This window comes from Calliopsis andreniformis, chromosome 5 (assembly GCF_051401765.1).
Source record: "Calliopsis andreniformis isolate RMS-2024a chromosome 5, iyCalAndr_principal, whole genome shotgun sequence".
NCBI lineage: Eukaryota > Metazoa > Arthropoda > Insecta > Hymenoptera > Andrenidae > Calliopsis > Calliopsis andreniformis.
In genome coordinates, this window is record NC_135066.1 from 10821241 (window position 1) to 10842975 (window position 21735).

At 33.8% G+C, this 21735-nt stretch overlaps 1 protein-coding gene across 1 annotated transcript; it reads left to right on the plus strand.

Annotated features, from left to right (window-relative positions):
• The first annotated feature begins 10574 nt into the window (after window positions 1-10574).
• Window positions 10575-21601, plus strand: LOC143179621 (uncharacterized). The gene is made up of 38 exons (XM_076378935.1): window positions 10575-10609; window positions 10672-10676; window positions 10724-10734; window positions 10792-10922; window positions 10968-10986; window positions 11046-11118; window positions 11163-11305; window positions 11382-11410; window positions 11454-11478; window positions 11549-11601; window positions 11657-11712; window positions 11792-11809; window positions 11871-11973; window positions 12068-12113; window positions 12172-12231; window positions 12338-12346; window positions 12390-12521; window positions 12586-12704; window positions 12766-12837; window positions 12922-12969; window positions 13013-13145; window positions 13197-13212; window positions 13284-13391; window positions 13450-13492; window positions 13534-13563; window positions 13625-13682; window positions 13765-13921; window positions 14617-14894; window positions 14956-15079; window positions 16099-16235; window positions 16471-16699; window positions 17696-17868; window positions 18215-18350; window positions 18411-18476; window positions 18677-18750; window positions 19571-19785; window positions 19868-20005; window positions 20369-21601. Exons 1-38 carry the CDS (start codon window positions 10575-10577, stop codon window positions 20535-20537), a joined length of 3471 nt encoding a protein of 1156 aa, XP_076235050.1. The 3' UTR covers window positions 20538-21601.
• The last annotated feature ends 134 nt before the right edge of the window (window positions 21602-21735 follow it).

A 21735-nucleotide genomic window follows, 5' to 3' on the forward strand; every position in this document is an offset into this window, starting at 1 on the left:
TTAAAGTAGCGCGAAGATGTTACGCGAATTCGCAGATTGATTCCACGGGTGCAATTAATAATCAAAATTAAAGGTAATGTATATATATTATATAGTTGTAAAGCTTAAATATAAATGTATGTATTTCTAAATTACATAATACACTGAGATCTGACTTCCATAAGAAGGAATGGTTACAGGCAGCTAAAAAGCGTTAGAACGTAGACATTAGAAAATTATGTTCGTTAGTGGTAGGTTAAAAAATCATTTATCCTGAAATGTTTTATACGTTTTTATGACTTTCGTCGTTACCTAAATAAGTTCGGACAAGGTCTATTGAAAATTTGTGATTACGAATAAGAATTAATATGTTTTGAGCATTTCCTTAGAAGCTAAATTGTCGAGCTACTGGTCTACCTCCTCCTGCCACCTACCATCACCTACTGTCATCTACCAGTCACTTCAACATGACTTCTACAGTCATTGAATTAAGACGAAAGGTTGTCATACATTTGGTGGCAGTTGGAGGGTTCGGACGCTTTAGAAATTTGTTGGTTAATAAGGTTATTTTATTTATTTATTGGCGTTTATTTATTTTAAACACTATTAACATTTGCATTTGCCTCTTATTACTATTTTTATCCAATGAGAATAAATTTTTGGATAGAGATTCGTTCGATTTCTTGAGAAAAGTTCAACCGACTTTTCTATTCCATTTCTAGCATTCATTAATAACTTTATATGCATTGAGTTATGATATTTTACAATATATTTCGAGTCCACTTGTTATTCAATCGCACAATATTTGTATTTTTTAGTATATTTGGTTTAAATTCGTCCTTTTCTGTTACAGATATTCGACTTGAATCAAAGAGAAAGAAATTGGCGCCAAAGTGAAACTGACGCGACGCCATGACAGTTAACGATCAATTCAAACGAATGTTCCCAGCAATTGGTCAATTTGAATTAGTGATGTAAAATGGTGAAATTTACGTGTGATCGTGAAAGTTTGTTTTTGTTCTGCAAAGCATAGTTGCTCAATGACTATTGTTCGTTTGTATTTGAAACTTAGATAGACGCGATAATAGAGTCAGTGTTGTTCGTCAACTATTTTCGGTTGTGCTTTAGTCTTTTATGTTTAATTTTTTTATTGGGATAAAAGGTCAATGTGTATCAGTACATAGTGTCACAGAAGGAGAGTTCGGGCGCCGGAACGTGAAGAATAATGTAAGTGCTATTTTATTTGATTAATAGTTTGAATAAAATTTAGTATTTATAGTCCAGACTTTAGAATTGAAAAATTTAAAAATTTGAAATTTGAAATATCAACAAATTTCAAAATTGTTATATTTAAAAATTGATTTTCTAATATTTTGTTTTTTTCTGATTTTAGGTCCAGCAGACACCCCCTGGAATATTCGTCGAGCTGCCTTCATCCCGTGGGTGTTAAGGTAAATCATGTTTATATATAATTCGTCTGGTTACTCAATTATGTCGTAGAGTAAATGTATGTTTCATGTGTACTTCATTCAGCAGTATCTGTGCTATATTAATCATGATATATTTCGGAGTAGTTAATGTGTCCGAGAAATACGTAACAAATACCAACAGACGCGTAAATAATAAATTATAGCGATGAATACGAATGTGATAATGTATATCAGACATTGCTTAGTAGAGATGGTAAAGAAAAACGATTAAGAACTTTAACATTGATAGTATATGTCAAGGAACGAAAAAATGGTCTAAGAAACATTTAATATTTTACGATGACGCATAAAAAAGTGGTAATGGGGCTAAAGTTAGAAAATTCGTAATCGATTTTTAAATATGTTATTTAATTTTGCTTGCTTAATATATTAATTTTGCTGCAAAGTGTATTTACATTTATAATTATGTACTATCTTGCACCTACCGACAGTTTGCAACCATTAACTATGGTGGAATAGTCCAGCGCTAATGCAATTATGGAATAGACGATTGATGGTGCGAGCTCTACCAGCTTGAAGATCAGTACGTCGGAGAGGCGTAGGGCACTACATGATTCAGTCCATTAACTATTGCTCCTTGGTGCCTCACAGGAGCTACTGAAGTAGATCCGCTACTGGTAGACTGACCAAGAGAATGTGCAAATGGCTGAATCGTGTAGCTTCTACGCCTGAATGTGTCTTTCCACATACCCTTCCGTGTCCGTACCGTTTCTCCTACTACTGACCCTCAAGGGGAGAACAAGCTCCACCGACTCATGATTCCACGGCTGGCCACTTGCTTCTACCAAGGGAAGCAGAGGTATTAGAGGGGTAACTCTTATTTCATACACAGCCGCTAACGTTGAGCGTGATACAAAAATGGTAATGGAACGTTGAAACTTCAAACGTGTGGGCCAGAAAAAAAGCATTGCTTGTCCAGTCCAATGAATTCGCGTATGACACAAAGATGGTAAGAAGGTACTTAAGCCTTCAAAATTAGAAGGTTAGATCGCTAGCTTACAAAAGACATTGGATGCTAGGTCTATCATCATTGACGCCACCACTTCGATTCACGAACACACAAAACTGTCACTCACAATTTCATACGAATGTCCATCATTTAGTCATCCCTCTTATATCACACACTTTCTTTAACAGAAAACAATACTTTTTCATCAGTTTTCACACGTCACATCAAATAACAAAAATACTATCATATAACCATAGTAGATTGCATAACGTCCGCCGTTGACTCGCCAGATCACCACAAAACCAAATACTCACACGTGCATATATGAATCCCAATACAACGATCTTAGATTACGTTCTTTATCCTACAAATACCTACTGTCACCAATATCAGACCGCTCAGCCTCAAAAACTGAGACCCGAAATATCATTGGGTTCATCTTATCGCACAAAATTCGAAGAATCCGACAAAAAGATTCGTCAGCGGAAGTGTAATCGTATATTATCGACGCGCTATCGCGTTCGTAATTGAGTTCTTGATTTGACCTGGGTTACGTCTGATGGAAGATTTCGTTTTTCCCAGCTGGAGGTAACGAACGGAAGTCGCGAGAAAAAAATAGGCCGGGGCGGAGTCAGATGAATCAGGGCAGTCCCTCTTTCCTTACGACACGAGTCTGCACGTTGCCATGGTAGGGGACGACGTTGATGGTTCGCCAAAAGGCTCGCAGCGATTAAACGTGATCAGACACACGTGATGTTCGAGAACGCCTCGATTCTTCTCCGAACACAGAAAGTCAACAAGCGAATAGAGCCGGTCTCCGGCCATTTGCGCCATTAATCGGCACATCGTTAGGATGCCTCGCGCCGTTACCATCTACCGTCGCTAATTTACTTATCACCTGTTAACGAGAGCAATATATTCAGACGCTTTCTTTGGTCCTCGGCCCCCGCGAGAAACGCGCTCAAGGTCTGTCAATCGAGTTCTCCAGTGAAGTCTCTTTTGCAATGATGCACGCGACGTATCGACTTCTGTTCCTCCTTGCAATGTGTTCATCTGGTTTGTGCTCGTATGACGTTTCTACGCTGATCGACTGCTTGACGCCTTGTACGAATGTAAGCAATTTCATGTTTACTTTATGTTGTTCTCTTTGTTTGGGGTTCGCTGAGTGGTATGATTATGGTTTAGGGTGGGTGGACCTGTTGCGCGAATATTCTGTACGCGTGAACGATTGTGTTGGAATTAATTCAATTAGTGATTTAGTTTTGATCGGTATAAGTATTGGCAATCGTTTTATGGGAGCTATTTGGGAATGTAAAGGTATGGCTACACTGAGGCAACAAAGGGAAACGTTTTATTGCCTCTTGTTGTAAAATGTTTCTAAGGGATAGTAACTTCTAGAAATATTTCGTCCACGCTGAAGCTACGTAATTTGAGGAATAGTTGTTGCTGCTCCGAATGGAGACGCATAACAAGCGGTTATATTTGTTGCAAGGAATAGAGAGACGAATTAGAGAAACATTCGGCAAGAAGCGACGACTTTTCAGGCTGCGTAGAACAGCAACAAAAAATTCCTTGTTGTTGCCTTAGTAGAGATATAGAGTAAGGAAGTATTCATTCGACGCGAGAAAATGGATAATTGTATTAAGAAAATGGAAAATGTATTAGGGATAACAAAAGTAGGGATAACAAAAACTTATTAAAAAGCAGAGGTCAATTTGTAGATTTTATCACAAAACGTGTAATCAGAATTAAAATCTAATTTCATTCTTTATTCTATTACGTTTTCTAGGTAACATATTCCTAATTTTGAGAGAAACTCTTTTCTGCTTGTTGCTAGTTGAGAAATTGCGATGGATGGATACGTTTTTCTAAATATTCTAGAACAATCGATCATATCCAATAGCAGTATAATATTAAGAAGTTCTTGGGGAAATTTGATATTTTCCTTCCAAGTATCCATATACTTGCAAGGATATCATTCCCATCATTAGTGAATAATGCTTTACACAAGTTTGTCAGCCGCCGTTAGGTGATACAGGATGATAATCGTCAGGATCTTGTTGCGATTTGAATCGGAATTGCTTGACTTGTGTTTTCGTTGCAAAGGGTAGAATATGAAACCTGTTTTGTTTTGAAATTTGAAACTCATTTACGCATATTTAAAATATAAAATAAACTTCAAATACTTTATTTCATACAGTAGAGTACGTTTATACGTCACTTGGCTATACCTTGTTAAGCCTAGGCGCACACCACCGACAATTTTGTCGGTTTAATTGAAGGCAGATTACAGGCTGAATAGAATTTTGAATCGAAAAGAATAGAAAAAGAAAGATTGTTCAGTCTATGATCAGCCTTTAGTTAGACCGACATAATTAATTATAATTGTCGGTCGTATGCTCCTAGGCTAAAACAAATCCTCATGGATTAGTGGACTGTTTCTAGTCTAGAAAGAAAAACGTATAGTAACTGAGGTAGTCATTAACGTAATTAATACATAAAATACTTTCTGTTGTATAATTTCCGACGTTTTCATCATCCCCGAATGTCTCGTTGATAATTATTGGAATGAATACCGTTGTACTTTGCATAATTGATAAATAGTGTAAATCTCTTTACGACGTAGAAAAATGCCCCGACAGCGATAATATTTGAAATATCGACTGTAGTATTGTAAGCGAATAATATAGCAAATTATTTTCGTGTATATTTATGAATGAATACGGAGGAATAATATGATTTATTAAGATCAATAAATGTAAATGGTCGAGTAGTATGGAATATTAAAGAGGAGATTTTAAATACAAGTCGATCTAAAGAAATGGTAGAAAATTAATACGTAATATATTTTCTTTTTATGTTTTATACGTATATAAGTAGTTTTGCATAATGGAGTAATGGTATAAGTATTTTATACTTATGAATGAACTTCTTCTATGTATAAAATCGCGATAATATCCATAATTTCAGTCATTCTCGGTTTAGTAATATTCAATAATTTCTATTAAAAAATTGTATCAAAAGCTCTAAAGTTAGTTATCTATATAAGACGGAATTTATGAAAATATTGCGTCGATCAACGTGTTCAGAAGAATGTCGCGCCAATGAATTTAATTTATTGACTCTGAGAGTTAATATTTTTTTAATTGATCTTTTAATTGCAAACAATGTAGATTTTTCGTTACGTTTCACACGGTGTGGATGATTGTTTAATTATCAAGTTACATATACGTCTACGTCTGACAATAAGTTGCTATCGTAAATCGCTTTTGAGACCATAATGGCACCAACTGTATAAACAGATACGTACATGTATATTGAATTAATCATAATTTGGAAAGTAACGCGTTTCATTAACTTACAAGACAGAGTAAAAACAAAAAAATTTTTTGATATTCAGCGGTAGCTTTCAAATGAATATTTGAGGTAGCTGTCCCAGTACATTCGTATATGAAAGTTCATTGCACATGGCTTCATTATTCAAGACTAGTTTGTTTCTCAGGATATGACAACACTTTCCAAACGTCTGTACGCCTTTTGCTAGAGCGTAATTTAAAAAATTTGTTAAGAAAATGTTTAAGACTAGAAAACCTACTTCCGTGTCTACTATTCATAGTGTTCATGTCTTAACAATATCAAGTTTTAATAACAGGTTCGTAACAATACCAAACATTAACAAGTCAGAGAGTTAGTCTTTTAATTTAAATCCAGACGTGTCTCGTTAGTTCTACATACCTACTAAATCTTTTAGTTTGTCTTACTGAGTTAGGTCTCAGCGAGTTAGTTTCATTCTTATTGTTTTTAATCACTATGCAATCCTGATTCAATGACTATGTTTCAAATAAATATTTTTAGTTCACATTTGTATTTATTATTGCCTAAAATGAACAATGAACTACTATTCTATAAGGATAAAACTGTGCCAGTAACTATTTCCCATAAAGTTTTCATCCAGCACCGTAGAGGCTAAAATAACGATAAAAAGACAAGTCTCTGAATCTAGTTTGAGCCAGTATCCCCAAGAAAAAGCAGGAAATTTTGATTAGAGATTAATGACATCGCCTTGCACATAACACTGTTCAACAAATTTTGACTTTTTTTCGATTTTGTAAACGTGAATAAACATTTCTTATAGATTTCGACGTGCTGATTACGAATCTGCAAACCGTTTTTTTCCAGAACGTACAGTTTTTGAAAAAATCAATTTTGAAAAAAATGACAAATTTTCAACTTTGGGATTTTTCTGTGCTTTTGCCGTAGTAGTTATTTAGTTGCTCTTTGCACGAAATGATTCTGTGAACTCTCCCGAATAAAACAATATAAATAGTTATTAGATTATAAACATCGAAATAGGTTTAAATAACAATTAAAGTGAAAAGGACACCCAAAACGCACCCATTTTTGCTGATATTTTTCACTTTATTTCAAAAAGTAAGGGTCTAGGAGAAAATTTGACTATAACACGCGATAGAGCAAACCTTTCTACTAAGGAAAGCATCAAGCGAATGTTCAAAATTATTTTTGTTTTCAATATAGAAATAAAATAGTTTGGCGAAACGCGCGGCGGCGGCAGTGGTACTCAATGACGTCAATGCGTATAGGGTCCGCGGAAGGGCAGGCGAAAGGCGAGGCGTCCACCGGTGCGCGCCGCCGTCATTGAGTACCACTGTCGCCGCCGCGCGTTTCGTCAAACTATTTTATTTCTATATTGAAAACAAAAATAATTTTGAACATTCGCTTGATGCTTTCCTTAGTGGAAAGGTTTGCTCTATCGCGTGGTATAGTCAAATTTTCTCCTAGACCCTTACTTTTTGAAATAAAGTGAAAAATATCAGCAAAAATGGGTGCGTTTTGGGTGTCCTTTTCACTTTAATTGTTATTTAAACCTATTTCGATGTTTATAATCTAATAACTATTTATATTATTTTATTCGGGATAGTCCACAGAATTATTTCGTGCAAAGAGCAACTAAATAACTACTACGGTAAAAGCAGAAAAAAATCCCAAAGTTGAAAATTTGTCATTTTTTTCAAAATTGATTTTTTCAAAAACTGTACGTTCTGGAAAAAAACGGTTTGCAGATTCGTAATCAGCACATCGAAATCTATAAGAAATGTTTATTCACGCTTACAAAATCAGACCCGTGTTGAACAGTGTAATCAAAGCGTGTTACATACCAAAGACGATTAACATGCGCATATAATAAATATATAATACAATGAAAAATAAATATATATCTTCACAACCTTTAAACATTGAAAAATTGAATAGTATGATACTCGAAATCGGTGTACTTGCGTTACATTGTCATCTGAATGAGCCCCATGAACTCTCTAATTTTAAAAGATTAAAATCGCAGTTAACCGCACTTAATCGCAATACCCTTTCTGTTATTTTTTCTTTTAATCGAACCATTTAAGATTAGCCACTGATTCAATATTTCAGCTATATATTGGTAATCACTATTGAAGTTAGTAAAATCGTTAATGAATTGATTTCTTTTTATAAATTGTCGTGTCAGCAGAAAAGAATTTATCATGAATAAATGGTTATACATATATGTTGCGCGATAGGATGAGAGAATAGATTTCATTTGCCCTGATCTTGCGAATGAAAAGCACCTCGCGCGTCCGATCTTCTTAATTGGCACTAATATGATCTGGACGTTCTGATCGGGGCGTTTACAATTTTCAGATTCTTTTTTAATCCTTAATTATTGACATGGAGTCTGATAATCTCTCATTTAAATATGGAAGTTTTTATAATGAAAGTTGGAAATATATATCGTACCTCATTTTTACATTGCAAATAACATTATATTAAGTTTACAAATATGTAACATCAATAGATTTTAATCAATGTCTTCGTATCTTAAGATTGGGTGTCTGTAATTGAGGATGAACATTAGGTTCATAATTATTCTACGCGATGCTGTTTTAATCCTGTTTCTCGTTCTCAATTTCAAAATTAGCGCCCTTTTTCCCTTAAAAATGTGATTTAATTACTTAATTCTTTACTTAGTTATTTAATTAATTAATATTTACTTATTTAATTAGTTATTTAATCACTGTCTTTTTCTTCAACAAAATCTGTCACGCTAATGCCTAAATAGAATCTATTCCATACAAATAAATCTAGAATCTACATAGATTCTAGGACTCCAGGTGAATCCATTTCAGATCTATGAACTTAGAATGAAGTTTTGAAGATGAGGACTTCGTTCACCATTGAAAACTTCGAAACGAGAATTTTCCGGGTATTCTTGTCTTATTTCCTTGAGTCGAGTAGTACGTGGTTTCATTTAATCACAGAAATGTACGTCGTTCGTGATGTCACTTGATTTCACTCCGATCCGAAAAGAAGGTTTTCCTGCTTTTTGGTCCTGTTCCCGATAGGAAGAAAGAATTGTCTGTGTGAGACGCATTGCAAATTTTGCTCATTGACAGTATGGAATACAAAATATCCCGTATGCATAGATTGACCAGATTTTCTTTACATTGTATACGCTTAACATATATAAATATATCAATATAAGGCGTACAATATCTTTGTGGGACTGACGAATCGAAGCTTCGAGAAGGAATTACCTGCAAGATGATTTCCGTCGAACTTTTGGAAAACGTTTTCCATTGATTGCACCTTATCTCATTTTTACCAACAAAAATTGATCAAAAATTGGTATTTAACGATAATACCATAAATAAACAATATTTTCTTATTTGTCGATCGTTTTGTTGAGTGTCCCACTTCGTCTTTGTTAGCACGGTAGATGTGAGCTACTCATTTGCTAAATCGGTTAAGTCCACGAAACAAAAATCTTTAAATTTATTTTAGATATAAAAAGTTAAGCATCAGTTAAGTGCTTCTACATTAAAATTTTTTAAATTTTGAAAAATGTAGTTAATCACATTGGTTTATGAACATTGTCATATTCTATAACTAACGATTGGAATTTGTTATTCATGGACCCTAATTCTGATCCGAAATTCAGTCTAATTCAAATAGACTGAAATCCGCAGTCTATTCATGTTCCATTGCACAAGTTAATTCTACTGTAATCTTGGACGCGTAAGGTGCTCCAGAATTATCAAATACTATTTTTTTTACTGTAAAGTACTGTCCTGCGTTTATTTGCAACTTTAATTGTCCCCTATTTAATATAAATGTCTGCTTATCTGTCGTTCTCATTTTCTCGAGTGTTGCATGATCGTATGGTAATCATACTCAATGTAAAGGATTTTATCTGACAAAGGTCACTTCATCTCTGTTATTCCTGTCCTCTTTTCACTACTCCTTTTATCAAGGAAAACATTACTTCCCAGGAAGTTCTTGAACGAGTTTTGTTACCATAAAAGACAAGAAACAGTTAGAAATTCAAACACAAATATATTCCACATAATATTATTCAAATTTGAAAGCGATTTTGTTGTTTTGTGAGAAACAGAACGAAACTACGCATGTGTAATCAGTTAAAGAACATTTTCATAAGTCTAAGGAAGCATTGAATTTTACTGAATCGCTTCCTGGTTACTTGTGTTACCTTCTACCATAAATTCAGGCGCTGCGACTTTGCTGGACCCATGCAGCATAAAAAGCTAGGGGACCATTTTATTGTTACTCGAATAAAGATAAAGTTTTTCATTTCTAGATTTGAAATGTGAGATAGTATAACTGTTTCTGTTGAAAGAAATTTAAGGGTTTGGTGATCTTGCTCTTGGAAATATATTTGGGACTAATATATTGGGAATAATATATTGCACCGACTCAGGATTGAGGATAAGATTTCATTTTTACATTAGTTGGACACGAACAGCCATATCAAGAGATCCTCGTGATTTGATCAATCAGTTAAATTAATTCATTGTCCTCCTAAAACTCAATTACTTCAATTGTTTCAAACTTACTCATCGACAAATCCATTAATGTATTTTCTGTAATGTATTTTTAGCTTTTCTTTGATTATCTTTCTTAGGTTCTATAGATAAGGTAGGATATTCTTGGTACCAACAAACTGGAAACTCCCAGGGCAAATATGTCAATGTATAATTTTAGAATTTCAATTCTAAATAGCCATGAGATAAGCCGTATATACGCTTTGCGTAACCATACCTTTGACTTTCATAAGAAATTATGAAACTGTTCTGAAGACTGTTTTTATGGGGTTCCTTTTACGATGCAAATCGAGGTCATGGTGATGACCAGTTTCGACCAATTCATTCTAGATTGAAAAGCAAGTGCAACTAAATATTTTAGTGGGGGTAACATGTCAGCGGTTTATACCATCAATTGATCGTTTTAATTATAGTACATTATAAGGTGAAAGAAGGATTGTGGTAATATTGAAATGATTTAAGTTAAACATTTTTTAAGTAGTATACCATACAGGAAATAAATACTTACAAATTTTCCACTAAGAATAAGGGAAATCAATCATACTATTTAGCAATCAACGTTATAAACAAAATTAAATTGCTATTATTAAAATTTAAGAATACCTCTAGACTGTCACAGTGTATTTAAACAAATGCTGATTCTGTATTACTTTCCAGGAAACATGCACACGTGCCTGTAACGATATTGTAAATGAGATTGACCGTAAGTATTCTAATTTTTAGTAAAAATCATAGCATGATGAATTAACTGTAAACATTATTTTTAGTATCTTAATAAATGTAAATATTATTTTACATAGTGAAATAAGTATAATTTATAAACTAAAAAACTAAAAGGATTTTTGTGAACAGTTTATTCACAGATTGACAAAGATTCTGCGGCCAATGTCAGCCTCGCATGTATCACTACAGAATTCATGGTAGTCACCTTCAATTCTGGCATGTACATCGTCGAAGAAACTACGCATGAATATAATTGGAGCTTTCCTCAAGCGGTTAGAAAATCTTTCATTTTATATCTGTTTCATCTTTGAGAATTACATCAAGAATGCTTGAGAATTAATTCATCAGCGACGGACATCTCATATATTTCTTATGAAGTTTCACTCTTTTCTATCACAGTGCGACTTATAATTTTCTAAGGGTATCCGGGTACTCAAAATTACGGGTACTTATTCGAACCTAAGGTCGAGTAGGGCGCCGATCGGGTTGGGACTCGAATATTCTTGAATTTCGAGTACCCAAATTTAAATTTGGACCAAGCAGCGGTCACAGATCTAGAAATACCAACGTTTATGCAAATTTCTATTTTCATAAGAAAGATTACAAAAGTAGTGCCTAATTAGAGATCTGTTTCTTTCTCTAAATACCACACAATGTATTTTTTATGTGAATTCTGCACGTTTTTTTACATTGAAATTTGCCATAAATGCATAAGAATCTGCACTCTAGCGATAATACTTCCGATTCTGACATTTAAGTGGGAATTTCGAATGAAAGTTCATATTTATGTCGTTACAAAGTCTCTAGATCTATGATCATTGCTTAACACGACTTCAGATTTGAGCACACGAAATTTACGGATACCCGAACATTCCAAACCTTCGGCTCTCTACCTGATCTTGACAAAAATTCCTGACTCAACTCGAACCCCAAATCTTGAGTACCCTCACCCTTATTTTCACTAAAAATACAGCGTCATTGAGGGGTTAAAAAGCCATTTTTTCATTCAGAGAACAATAAAATGAAACCACCAGTATCTATTTACTATTTCTTTGTTACCATTTAATTTTATTGCAATTGGCACGAAAACATTGAAAATTTAAGGTTTTGCATTTTTACTTACACACAATTATATTAGTTTTTCTTTAATCTATGTCAAATCCATGCATTCTTTTCAGAAGAAAAATGGAAGTTTTGCGTTACTAATATAAAATATTTTTCCTGTAATTAAGTAAAAGATTTTTCCGCCTTCGCCTCCAAAAAAGATTGAGAAACCTTAACCCAATAATGCATTAATTGTTTAGGCATTAACTGCATGCCTAACAAATTGTTCAAAATGCGACATAATATTTATAGATGTCATTACTCTTTTTTGGTGGGAGGGGGACTGCAATCCCTCCTTGGTTTGGATTGGCCATATCACAAGTCGAGCTAGACTCGCCAAGTCACACCCCGTGGGAAGTCTCTTTAACACTTACTCACAGATATGTGATAGGTTACATACATACTTTATGTGTGTCATGCACGATGACTCGATGACTTTATCTTACAGATTCAAGGAAATTTATGGACATTTACGAATTTAACAGCGGGCACCGCATATCGATTTCGGTTTTACAGACTAACGAGGGAAGGAATCACGCGACCGGAAGTGACGGATTGGTATTCAACGTATGATGGTAATTTATTATTATCCTACTTGTGCTGAAAAACCTTAAAATTTAAAATGAAGATCAGACAGAGTTTTCATTTATTTTGTGAAGCAAGGGTACACGAAAGCGTCCACTAAAAGAAGACATAAATAGTACAGTTAGGCACTTTATAACAATTTATTCCGTTTCTGTCGTGAGAAACGATTTATCTGATTGTCTGGTGACTGTATAGACAGTGAAAAATTTAACGTCGCTGATTCTCATTTTGGCAAAGCTGCTTGCAAGTCGTATCGCTGCCTCTTATATTTCCAAATAATGCTCGCCTAGTCGGCTTCATTTTCCCTATGAATTTAGAAAATTTGTACATACATTTAGAAATGTATCCACAATCCACAAATGCATCTTCTACTTATACTCTTTGGTACTACTTTTTAAGATACTATTGGAAATATATAAGTTGGTATAAGCAGTAAACAGATCCAACACTATTTGAATTATAATAAATTAGTAGAAGTTCTTTGAAAATGGTATTCTTGGAATCAATAATAAAATACGAAAATATTGCTTCATTTATTTATGTATTTTTCGTCTCTTCTAGTCAATTATGTGCCTTTACCTGTACGAAACATATCATATCTGGGATTAAATGCGACTGAATCGAACGCATACATGCTACGAGCAGGATTTGAGGTGACACCAGCAGAAGGTAATAACAATGAACAACAGGACACTTCATCTTCATTCTTTAACAAATTCTTGAAAAGAATTAAGACAATTCAACATTGCGAAAACAAATAAATATATAATGTCTGTTGTTTCATAAAGAATCATTACTTTTATTTAAAAAGATACTTTTACCTATCAATTAAGACAAGAAGGCACAGTCAATACTATTAGAAAACTGTGATACGCTTGAACAATTCCAGACCGCTGTTGCAGCTACGATTTCATTTACTGGAATGAAAACGAAAGTGTAGTGCATTTTCGACAAGAGAAGGTACTTGTCACTAATGATAAAATATAATACCTATGCATTTATTTTACTATTTGATGACTGAATTCGATACCCTGTTCCATAGATGCCAACGTTTCGCATTAAAATAGACCAACTGCATTTTGGGACGAACTACAATTTAACGATTTCGTCGTTTAATAAAAATAAATTCAGCCCTCAAATGTTCATTCTATTCAGTACACCTACTTGTCTAGAATATTATAGTAATTTATCAATTTGCGGTAAGTGAAGCTATATTATTACAATATATATATATGTATATATATACTATAAAACCGTCATCAACACATCAGGAAATTTACACAGAAAGTTTGTTTGGCGGCGCTTAATTAGTTTTTCATAAAAAATAGAACAGTGAAAACTAGATGAAAAGTTTGAATTTCTTTTTATTTTTAGTTACATGTTTAATAATTAAGGGGCCATGCTGCCGTGATAGCTCAAAAATAGGATGATCAGTAGGAATTTTTTTTGCATAAACTATACAAAGTATTATTTAAAAATTCAATGGGATTATTTATTAACTACAATTTTTTACACATCTGCCATTTTTGCTAGAACAAATTCTGAAATCTTACGATGTTGATAAATAATCCCATTAAGTTTTCAAATAATACGTTGTATAGTTTTTGCAAAAAGAATTCCTAAGGATCGTTTTATTTTCGGGCTGACAATAAAATGCAGCATCCTCATTCTACTAGCGCCTTAACACAGTATACAATTTATACACATGCTCTGAAAAGCATTAGGGACAATGCATTTCAGGGGACTTTTCGTGGGACGTGAATACTACTTGCGGGGTCTCTCATAACATAACGTCGAAGATGAATTTTCGACCATTTAATAATTGATTTAGTATCTAATAAATAATAACTCTAACACGAAACTAAATTTCAAATTTTTATTATAAACACTTCAGCTCCGGATTTAGTGGAAGGGCTTCGTGCCGAATACGTTTCTCTATACAATGAACTGTACGATGTTAAAGTTAATTGGGATAGACCTGTTTATGAACCGGACAATTACACGGTAGAAATCAGTTTTCCAGAAGAGGAAAGTCCTCCTATCAGCCAATCTGTACCTGGTGTGAGTAAAGTCATTCTTGTTTTTTCTTTCATGCAAAATAATTTTTATGTGAGAGGCACAGACTTATTTTTAAGTTGTTACATTATTTCTTTATTCGCAAACAACTCCTCTGTAGATCTCATCGGATCATAAACCCTCAATCATAACGATTGATCTATTGTGTTTCTTGTAGAACAGAACTGAGGTTACTTTTTCAAACATACAGTTGATGTCGCCATTCGCTGTAACTATTGCTGGTGAATCGGTGGCAGGAATTGGTCCAGGAACAGAGATTCGAAAGACCATCGCTGATGCAGGTATAAACGCTTTACTTAATCCTTTCGCTACGATTGCCCTCTCTGCTGGAACGCCTCCGCTGGACGAGACGCTTGCACCGAAAGTATTATAGGTATAGTCGACGACGAGATGTAACGACTTGAGCAGAATAGCAGGGTATCGGTCCTTTTAATGTTGCAATAGCCAGCCGAGGACCCAGAAACGAACTAACATGTTTTTTCTTTATTCTTAACAATTTCGAGCTCTAGAGGCGATAAAAACTATAACGCCGATTGTTAAAAGTATAGAGAACCGATACCCTGGTGCTTTATTCGAATTACTAGGTATATTTCGCTGTTGACTATACACGTCTTACGTCTTATACCTAAAGAACGCCGCTTCGACAATGCTTTTTGAACGAGAAAGGTCTTTTCTTTAAAATAAAATATTTATAATTTCTCTATAAACTTATTTTTTATATATGTAACGTCTTGTGGAGAGCGATTAATCGTATATCATAGCAAAAGGGTTAATATTATTTACTAATTATCGTACCGAAATGGTATAGAAATTAGCTCGAAGTTACTTTGATTTACAGTCTTGAAATGATCAAAATAGTTTTGAAATTCTTTTATTTAAAAGAAGCACCTATTATTTTCTAATGAAGGTACTTGTCCATATTTCTGTGTCTTAGGATTAAAATTATTTATAAAACAAAAACTTTTACACATAAACCGAGGAATTATTTTTCTCATTTAAATTTACTTATTAATATGCAAGATTAGAAAAGAAATATTAGACTTTTAATACAAATTCTTTCTTTTTTTAAAATGATTTTAATTTGAAGGCACAGAAATAGCTATGGGTATAGAAATACGGACAAGTACCCTAGGTGTACATTAGTTAATATTAGTTCTACTTGTAAAGCTTTTCAATGCAATAGAAAAATGCAGTTTTGTATCTTTTGAAGGAGACTGTATATCAATCATATTGGAATAATTGATTATATAGTAATAACATCCGCACTTTGAAGTACCATTTTCCGCTTTCTTCTCTACAGGCTTAAACAAGTTCTATCGCGAACTTATCATTGGAATTGCGAGCTTAATTACAATTATCATGGTATTTGGGACGATTTATTTGCAATATTATAAGCAAAAATTCCAGCACTTTTCTGTCGAATGTTCGCGTTTCGAGGTGAGGAAATATCAAGAAACAATTTTATCGAAGGCATCTTTTAATATACATATAAAGTAACTGCATGAATTAAATCATGAATTCTCATTAGTCAAGTGTTAAGTTCTATCCTTTCAAGTCATATCCTCAATTGGTTCCTCAGAACTTTCTTATTTCGTGTTTGAACACAAGAAGCCACTCGAAACTGAACGCCTCGTCAAGATAAATTATTCTTTATTAAATGTTTATCGCGCAGAACCTGAATCAAAAAGATCTACCCATAGAGGTCACGGCGAAACTGCTGCAAAAAGATTATGAAAGCGAAATTGGCAATAATACGTTAATACAAGACAAATTCGAGCTCTGTCCGCAATTACTGAAGCTCCACGGTGTTCTTGGCAGCGGGGCTTATGGTGTCGTGAGACTGGGCTCGTTGCAAGACGAGTTTGGCAATGTCATCGACGTGGCGGTTAAAATGCTTAAAGGTAAAACGAATGATATTCTTTTTACCCCCTTCACTTTTAGTACGACCGTCACATTTATATTTTGAAAGGGGAACAATTCTAATAATGCACATACATGTTTTAATAATGAATTTGTATGTTTCAAACATAAATTTAACGACCCTACCAAAGAGATTTCAATGACTTTAAGGGGGTACGATCAGATATGTCAGGGCAGCGACATTATCGACAAAATTAGGTAACAACATGGGTTTACGGGAATCGACTTTTTGTTCTTATCTGAGAAGATTTTGAGCTGGGAAAGGGTTCATTCAAAAGAAAACAGTTCAATGCAGCGTGATCTGATCGTAATGTAGTAAGATTCTGCTGGTGTTTAATAATACAAACGTTAAAAAGTACAGAAGAAATCAGAATCTTCTCTCTTGACTTTCCTCAGTTGTCCGAAGTCGGTCGCGAAACGCCGAGCTCACGTACACATAGCTCGTATAGTAGTGTGTGCAGTGGAAGGAGAAATTTTCTAAGCCGCGTCCTGAATTCGAAATGATAGAATGGCTCCATGTTGCGTTTATCAGGCAGCCACGTGTCTGTGGGTAATACTATTACTGTAACGAAAACTGTAATAGCAGATACTGATCTGTCAATTTCGAAAAGTTACATGACTACCGTACCCCCTTAATGAGGGCAAACTCATGTGACTGCTCAAGATCGTTCTCTTTCATTGTAACTCAGTCATCAACTAATAAGATGTAGTAGTATGAAGGAGGAGAGGGTTTAAATAATCTTGAGCAGCCAGTCATATAAGTTTATGACGTAAACAAGCTACAATATATAAAATTGAAGTATATAGGAGTTTTTTGTGTATATCGTTAAATTACAAAATTTTTTGTTAGCGTTAGATCACAAAAGAAAGGCGTAACAAAATAAAAGTCTTATTTCCAATCACAAGCAATTCTCCTATGAAAAAATAACTTAGTTATTCGTTGCTTTTCCGTGATCTGTTTGAATGCCACAACGCAGACAATCCGATGCCAGAAGACATACAGAATTTCCATAAAGAAATATTGATTATGAAATTCGCTGGGCAACATCCAAACATAGTATCGTTGATTGGTTGTTGTACTTTGCACAATATGCCAGTGCTAGTGGTGGAGTATTGTTGTAAAGGTGATTTGCAAACTTACTTGAGGACGGTGAGTTTATATTTACATAAATTTCTTATTAAGTATATGTGTGCATAATTACATTTAGCATCGGCTAAAGTTCATAGAAGATAAATCGTAAATTTAAACTGCAATTTTTAAAACATTTTATAAATTGTAAGTTATTAGTATCTACTCGTATATTTGCAAAAAACATTGCTACAATTTCATTGGAATAAATGCATGACCTGTAAAAAAATACGATACTATTTACTTCGACGATGATACTTTTTCACTCTTTCTACACATTACTATTATTCTTGATAATACATGAGATTATTAAAAGAATATTTTGAAGATGATTCGAGCAATGGTACAAGGTTCGTAAATTTTCTAGATTTGGCAAAATATGGTAAGCGTTGCCTTTAACAAAGCGCGTTTAACAAACAACGCAGATTCATTCACTGACAGTGGCATAGGGTATCTGTCAAACAATTCCGGTATTTACTATTTGTTCATCCATAGATCATATAAAATGACGAAATAATCAGCACCTGCCCGGATATATTTTTATCTTTTCTCATGTTAATTAGGTGGAAAAGAACAGAATTATCAAAATATGAATGTTATCACGAACCGTCTATATGAGATTCAACAAGGTAATTAGTAAAATAAAATTAGTATAACTAGAGTAAAATTACTTAATTTATAAAACAAAACTTGATTTGTATAATAGCTGCATCATTGATAGTAGAATAAAAAAATAAGAATGTTCTCACAGGCTTTTTATGACGGTCTCGACTCGTCTATGAATGTATGAATTTCCTTTTTATAATTATCCCCCTTTTTTCCATTATAGATCTAGCACAATATACGGATACTATTACAGCAAACGACTTGCTGAATTTTACAAGACAAATCGCTACCGGCATGGTAAAACCTTATTTTCTTATAGTTCTATTTATCAATTTCTTGAAATCATCTTGGTTCCATGAAGCTCCAAAAATCTTCGTTCAGTCGTATATTCTGCTTCTTTTTTCAACGAGTCTTTATTTCAATTCTTACCATTGCACATATCTCTAATTTATCAATTATCGTTATCGCGCTGGCATGAAAAATAACTAACAATAACGATCGACTGCATATACTTCATGAAATACGCTGTTGTGTTTCATAGTTTAATTTTAATTAACACCCCGTTTACGAAAATTACATAAACTGTTTACATTTTTTTTCATTCAACGAGACAAATATATATCCAAATTCATTTTGTCCAAAACCTTCTAATTTTGAAATTGTCTGTGTGGTATACTTATCTCTACGGATGTGCGTCAATTTAACGCAATAGTAAAATAAGCATTGATACTAGTAGATTGGCTTTACTCACTAAACCATTACTGCAGTAATAAATCTAAATGTAATAGAAGAGTTAATCTTCTTGAGAATTTTGAGAGATACTTTGAGGACCTAATACCTCAAATTTGATAGAAGAGACCCAGCGTCACTGTTTCTGTAGATATAATAAGTTTAAAATAAATAATTTAATATTTCATTTCATTTTTTATTTATCAGTTTTATGTTGAAGTTAATAGTGTATAATTATGCTGTTTTTTGAAGAAAATGTATGGTTTTATTCGTGCATCAAATTGACGCGTATTCATAGAGATAGGTATGCAAGAAATGTCCGTAAACGAAGTGTTAAAGTCTTCTTAGCATCCAGGTTGCTTGTTAATATTTTAAAAATGGTTTGCAGGAATTTCTGTCTTCGAATCGAGTGATACATCGTGATTTAGCAGCGCGTAACGTATTAGTGTGCGCAGACAAAATTGTAAAAATTTCTGACTTTGGCCTTAGTCGCGACATTTATCAAGAGAATTTGTACAGAAAGCAAGGAAATGGCAAGTTACCGTTAAAGTGGATGGCAATCGAAGCTTTGACACATCAAATTTACACAACTTGCAGTGACGTGTAAGTTGTTCCACAGTTTTACTTTACATGTATCTTGTGTTCTTCGTTAGAGTATTGTTTCTTTCGAATGCTTTTCTTTTAGATGGTCATTCGGTATTGTACTATGGGAAATCGTCACGATGGGTGCACTTCCATATCCTGGAGTTCCCACTAACGCGGTCCTCAAACTTCTGAAATCCGGTTACAGGATGGAGCGACCCCTCAGCTGTGGAATTGAACTGTATGTAACATGTGAATTCATACTTTAAGGCTTTTTTAAGATATGGAGACAAACATTTTCAGAAGTGTTAAATTATCAGTTCAAGAATATTCATCTGGATCTCTTTTTACACAATTTTTTTACATAGTACAGAACTACCGCGTAAAAAAAGACCCAGGTGTTTAGCAATTTACAAAAATTAGAATTAACTTGTAGGCAATATGGTGCCTTCAAATTCATTTAAAAAAAAATATTCAAAAATAGTGTTGAGCCACTTTCATAATAAACCGCTCAAATGCTTCTGTGACTTGTAATCTTCAAATTGAAGCAGTAGTGCTATTAGATTTGTTAAACATGAATAAGTTTCGTTTATGGTTTTTACAGATACGAAATTATGCTCTCCTGTTGGCACGTACGGCCACAAAGTAGGCCGACGTTTGCTGAGTTAAAAGAGAGCTTGGACAAATTACTTTCGTACCATTCCGACACCAAATATTTAAACATGGAGCTTTTGTGCAATTATCAAGATTCTGATCGCATGTGTAACGAGTAAGAGTTACAAGAATTAGAGAAGAAACTTGTAAAGATGCAACAGGCAAAGGTAAAATCGTACTATAATGGAGTTATTTTTACCATGTGCAAAATTGTTTATTTTCTAATTATACGTACAATAATCTGTGGTATAACTTCATCTCATATACATATGTGTGTATATACAATATCTTATTCTCGAACCTTTAAGAACTCAGGCGCAAATACATAAAAATAACTAAGGCTCTCCTGTATTTGTTCGCAGTTGCATCGACTGTCAGTAACAATATTACACACACACCACATCGAAACCATATTTCAATCGTTCCTTATTTTTTCTTCTTATTTATTCGATGATCGATGATTTTATTTCGTCTTCATTTTTTTTTTGTTTAATCGCTTCAGCTTTCTCTGTTCTCTAAGATCGATCGACGGGTCGAGCGGAAATGAAAACGAAGTGTCCGGAAGTCACAAAGAAGGTTTATGTGAAATTCAGTTGTCCGTCTAATCAAAACTGCAAATATAGAAATTTTTTATGGTGCGTTCAACAGGCACGTGGGTTGCTTGTCACGAGAGGAACTATCGGTTGTTTGCTATCGATTTTGACAGAAACGCTCGATTCGTCGATCTGGAGTAGCAAAAGTGTATTACAATTGGTGGATGGCAAGTGCGAGAACAACGCAATGCGTGTTACTTTTTGTTAATTCTAAGCTCCATACGGATGTCTCATTTCACTGAATCATCGTCGGTCCATTTAAAATACTAGAAATTGATATGAAAAAGAGGAACTGTCTATCCGTGGAACCTAACTCCATTTGATAGATCCTCTAAAGTTTAGTTTATCACCGAGAAATTTTAGCGCTTTTATCGGTCTTAAGCGTACGAAATATTAATTTCTAACAAAAAGAAAGAAAAAAAAAATTCAAGATTATAAAACATAACAATTAAAGAAAAAAACAAAAGGAAAAGATCATGCCTTGTATGAAGACCTGTATGAAATTTCTTTTTCTTTTTTTCTACGACTCCGTTCAAGTACCTGAAGAGGCAGCCAACATATATTCGCAATTCCTGAATATTTTTGTAGAAAATTTCGTTAGAAATAAATGTGACGGGCATAGAAATTTAATACTATCAGAAATTAATAACAAACCGTTTTTTTTGTACTATATAAAAATTCATATATGAAAGGAAAGAGTGCGTTTATCGTTTTGTTTGCATTA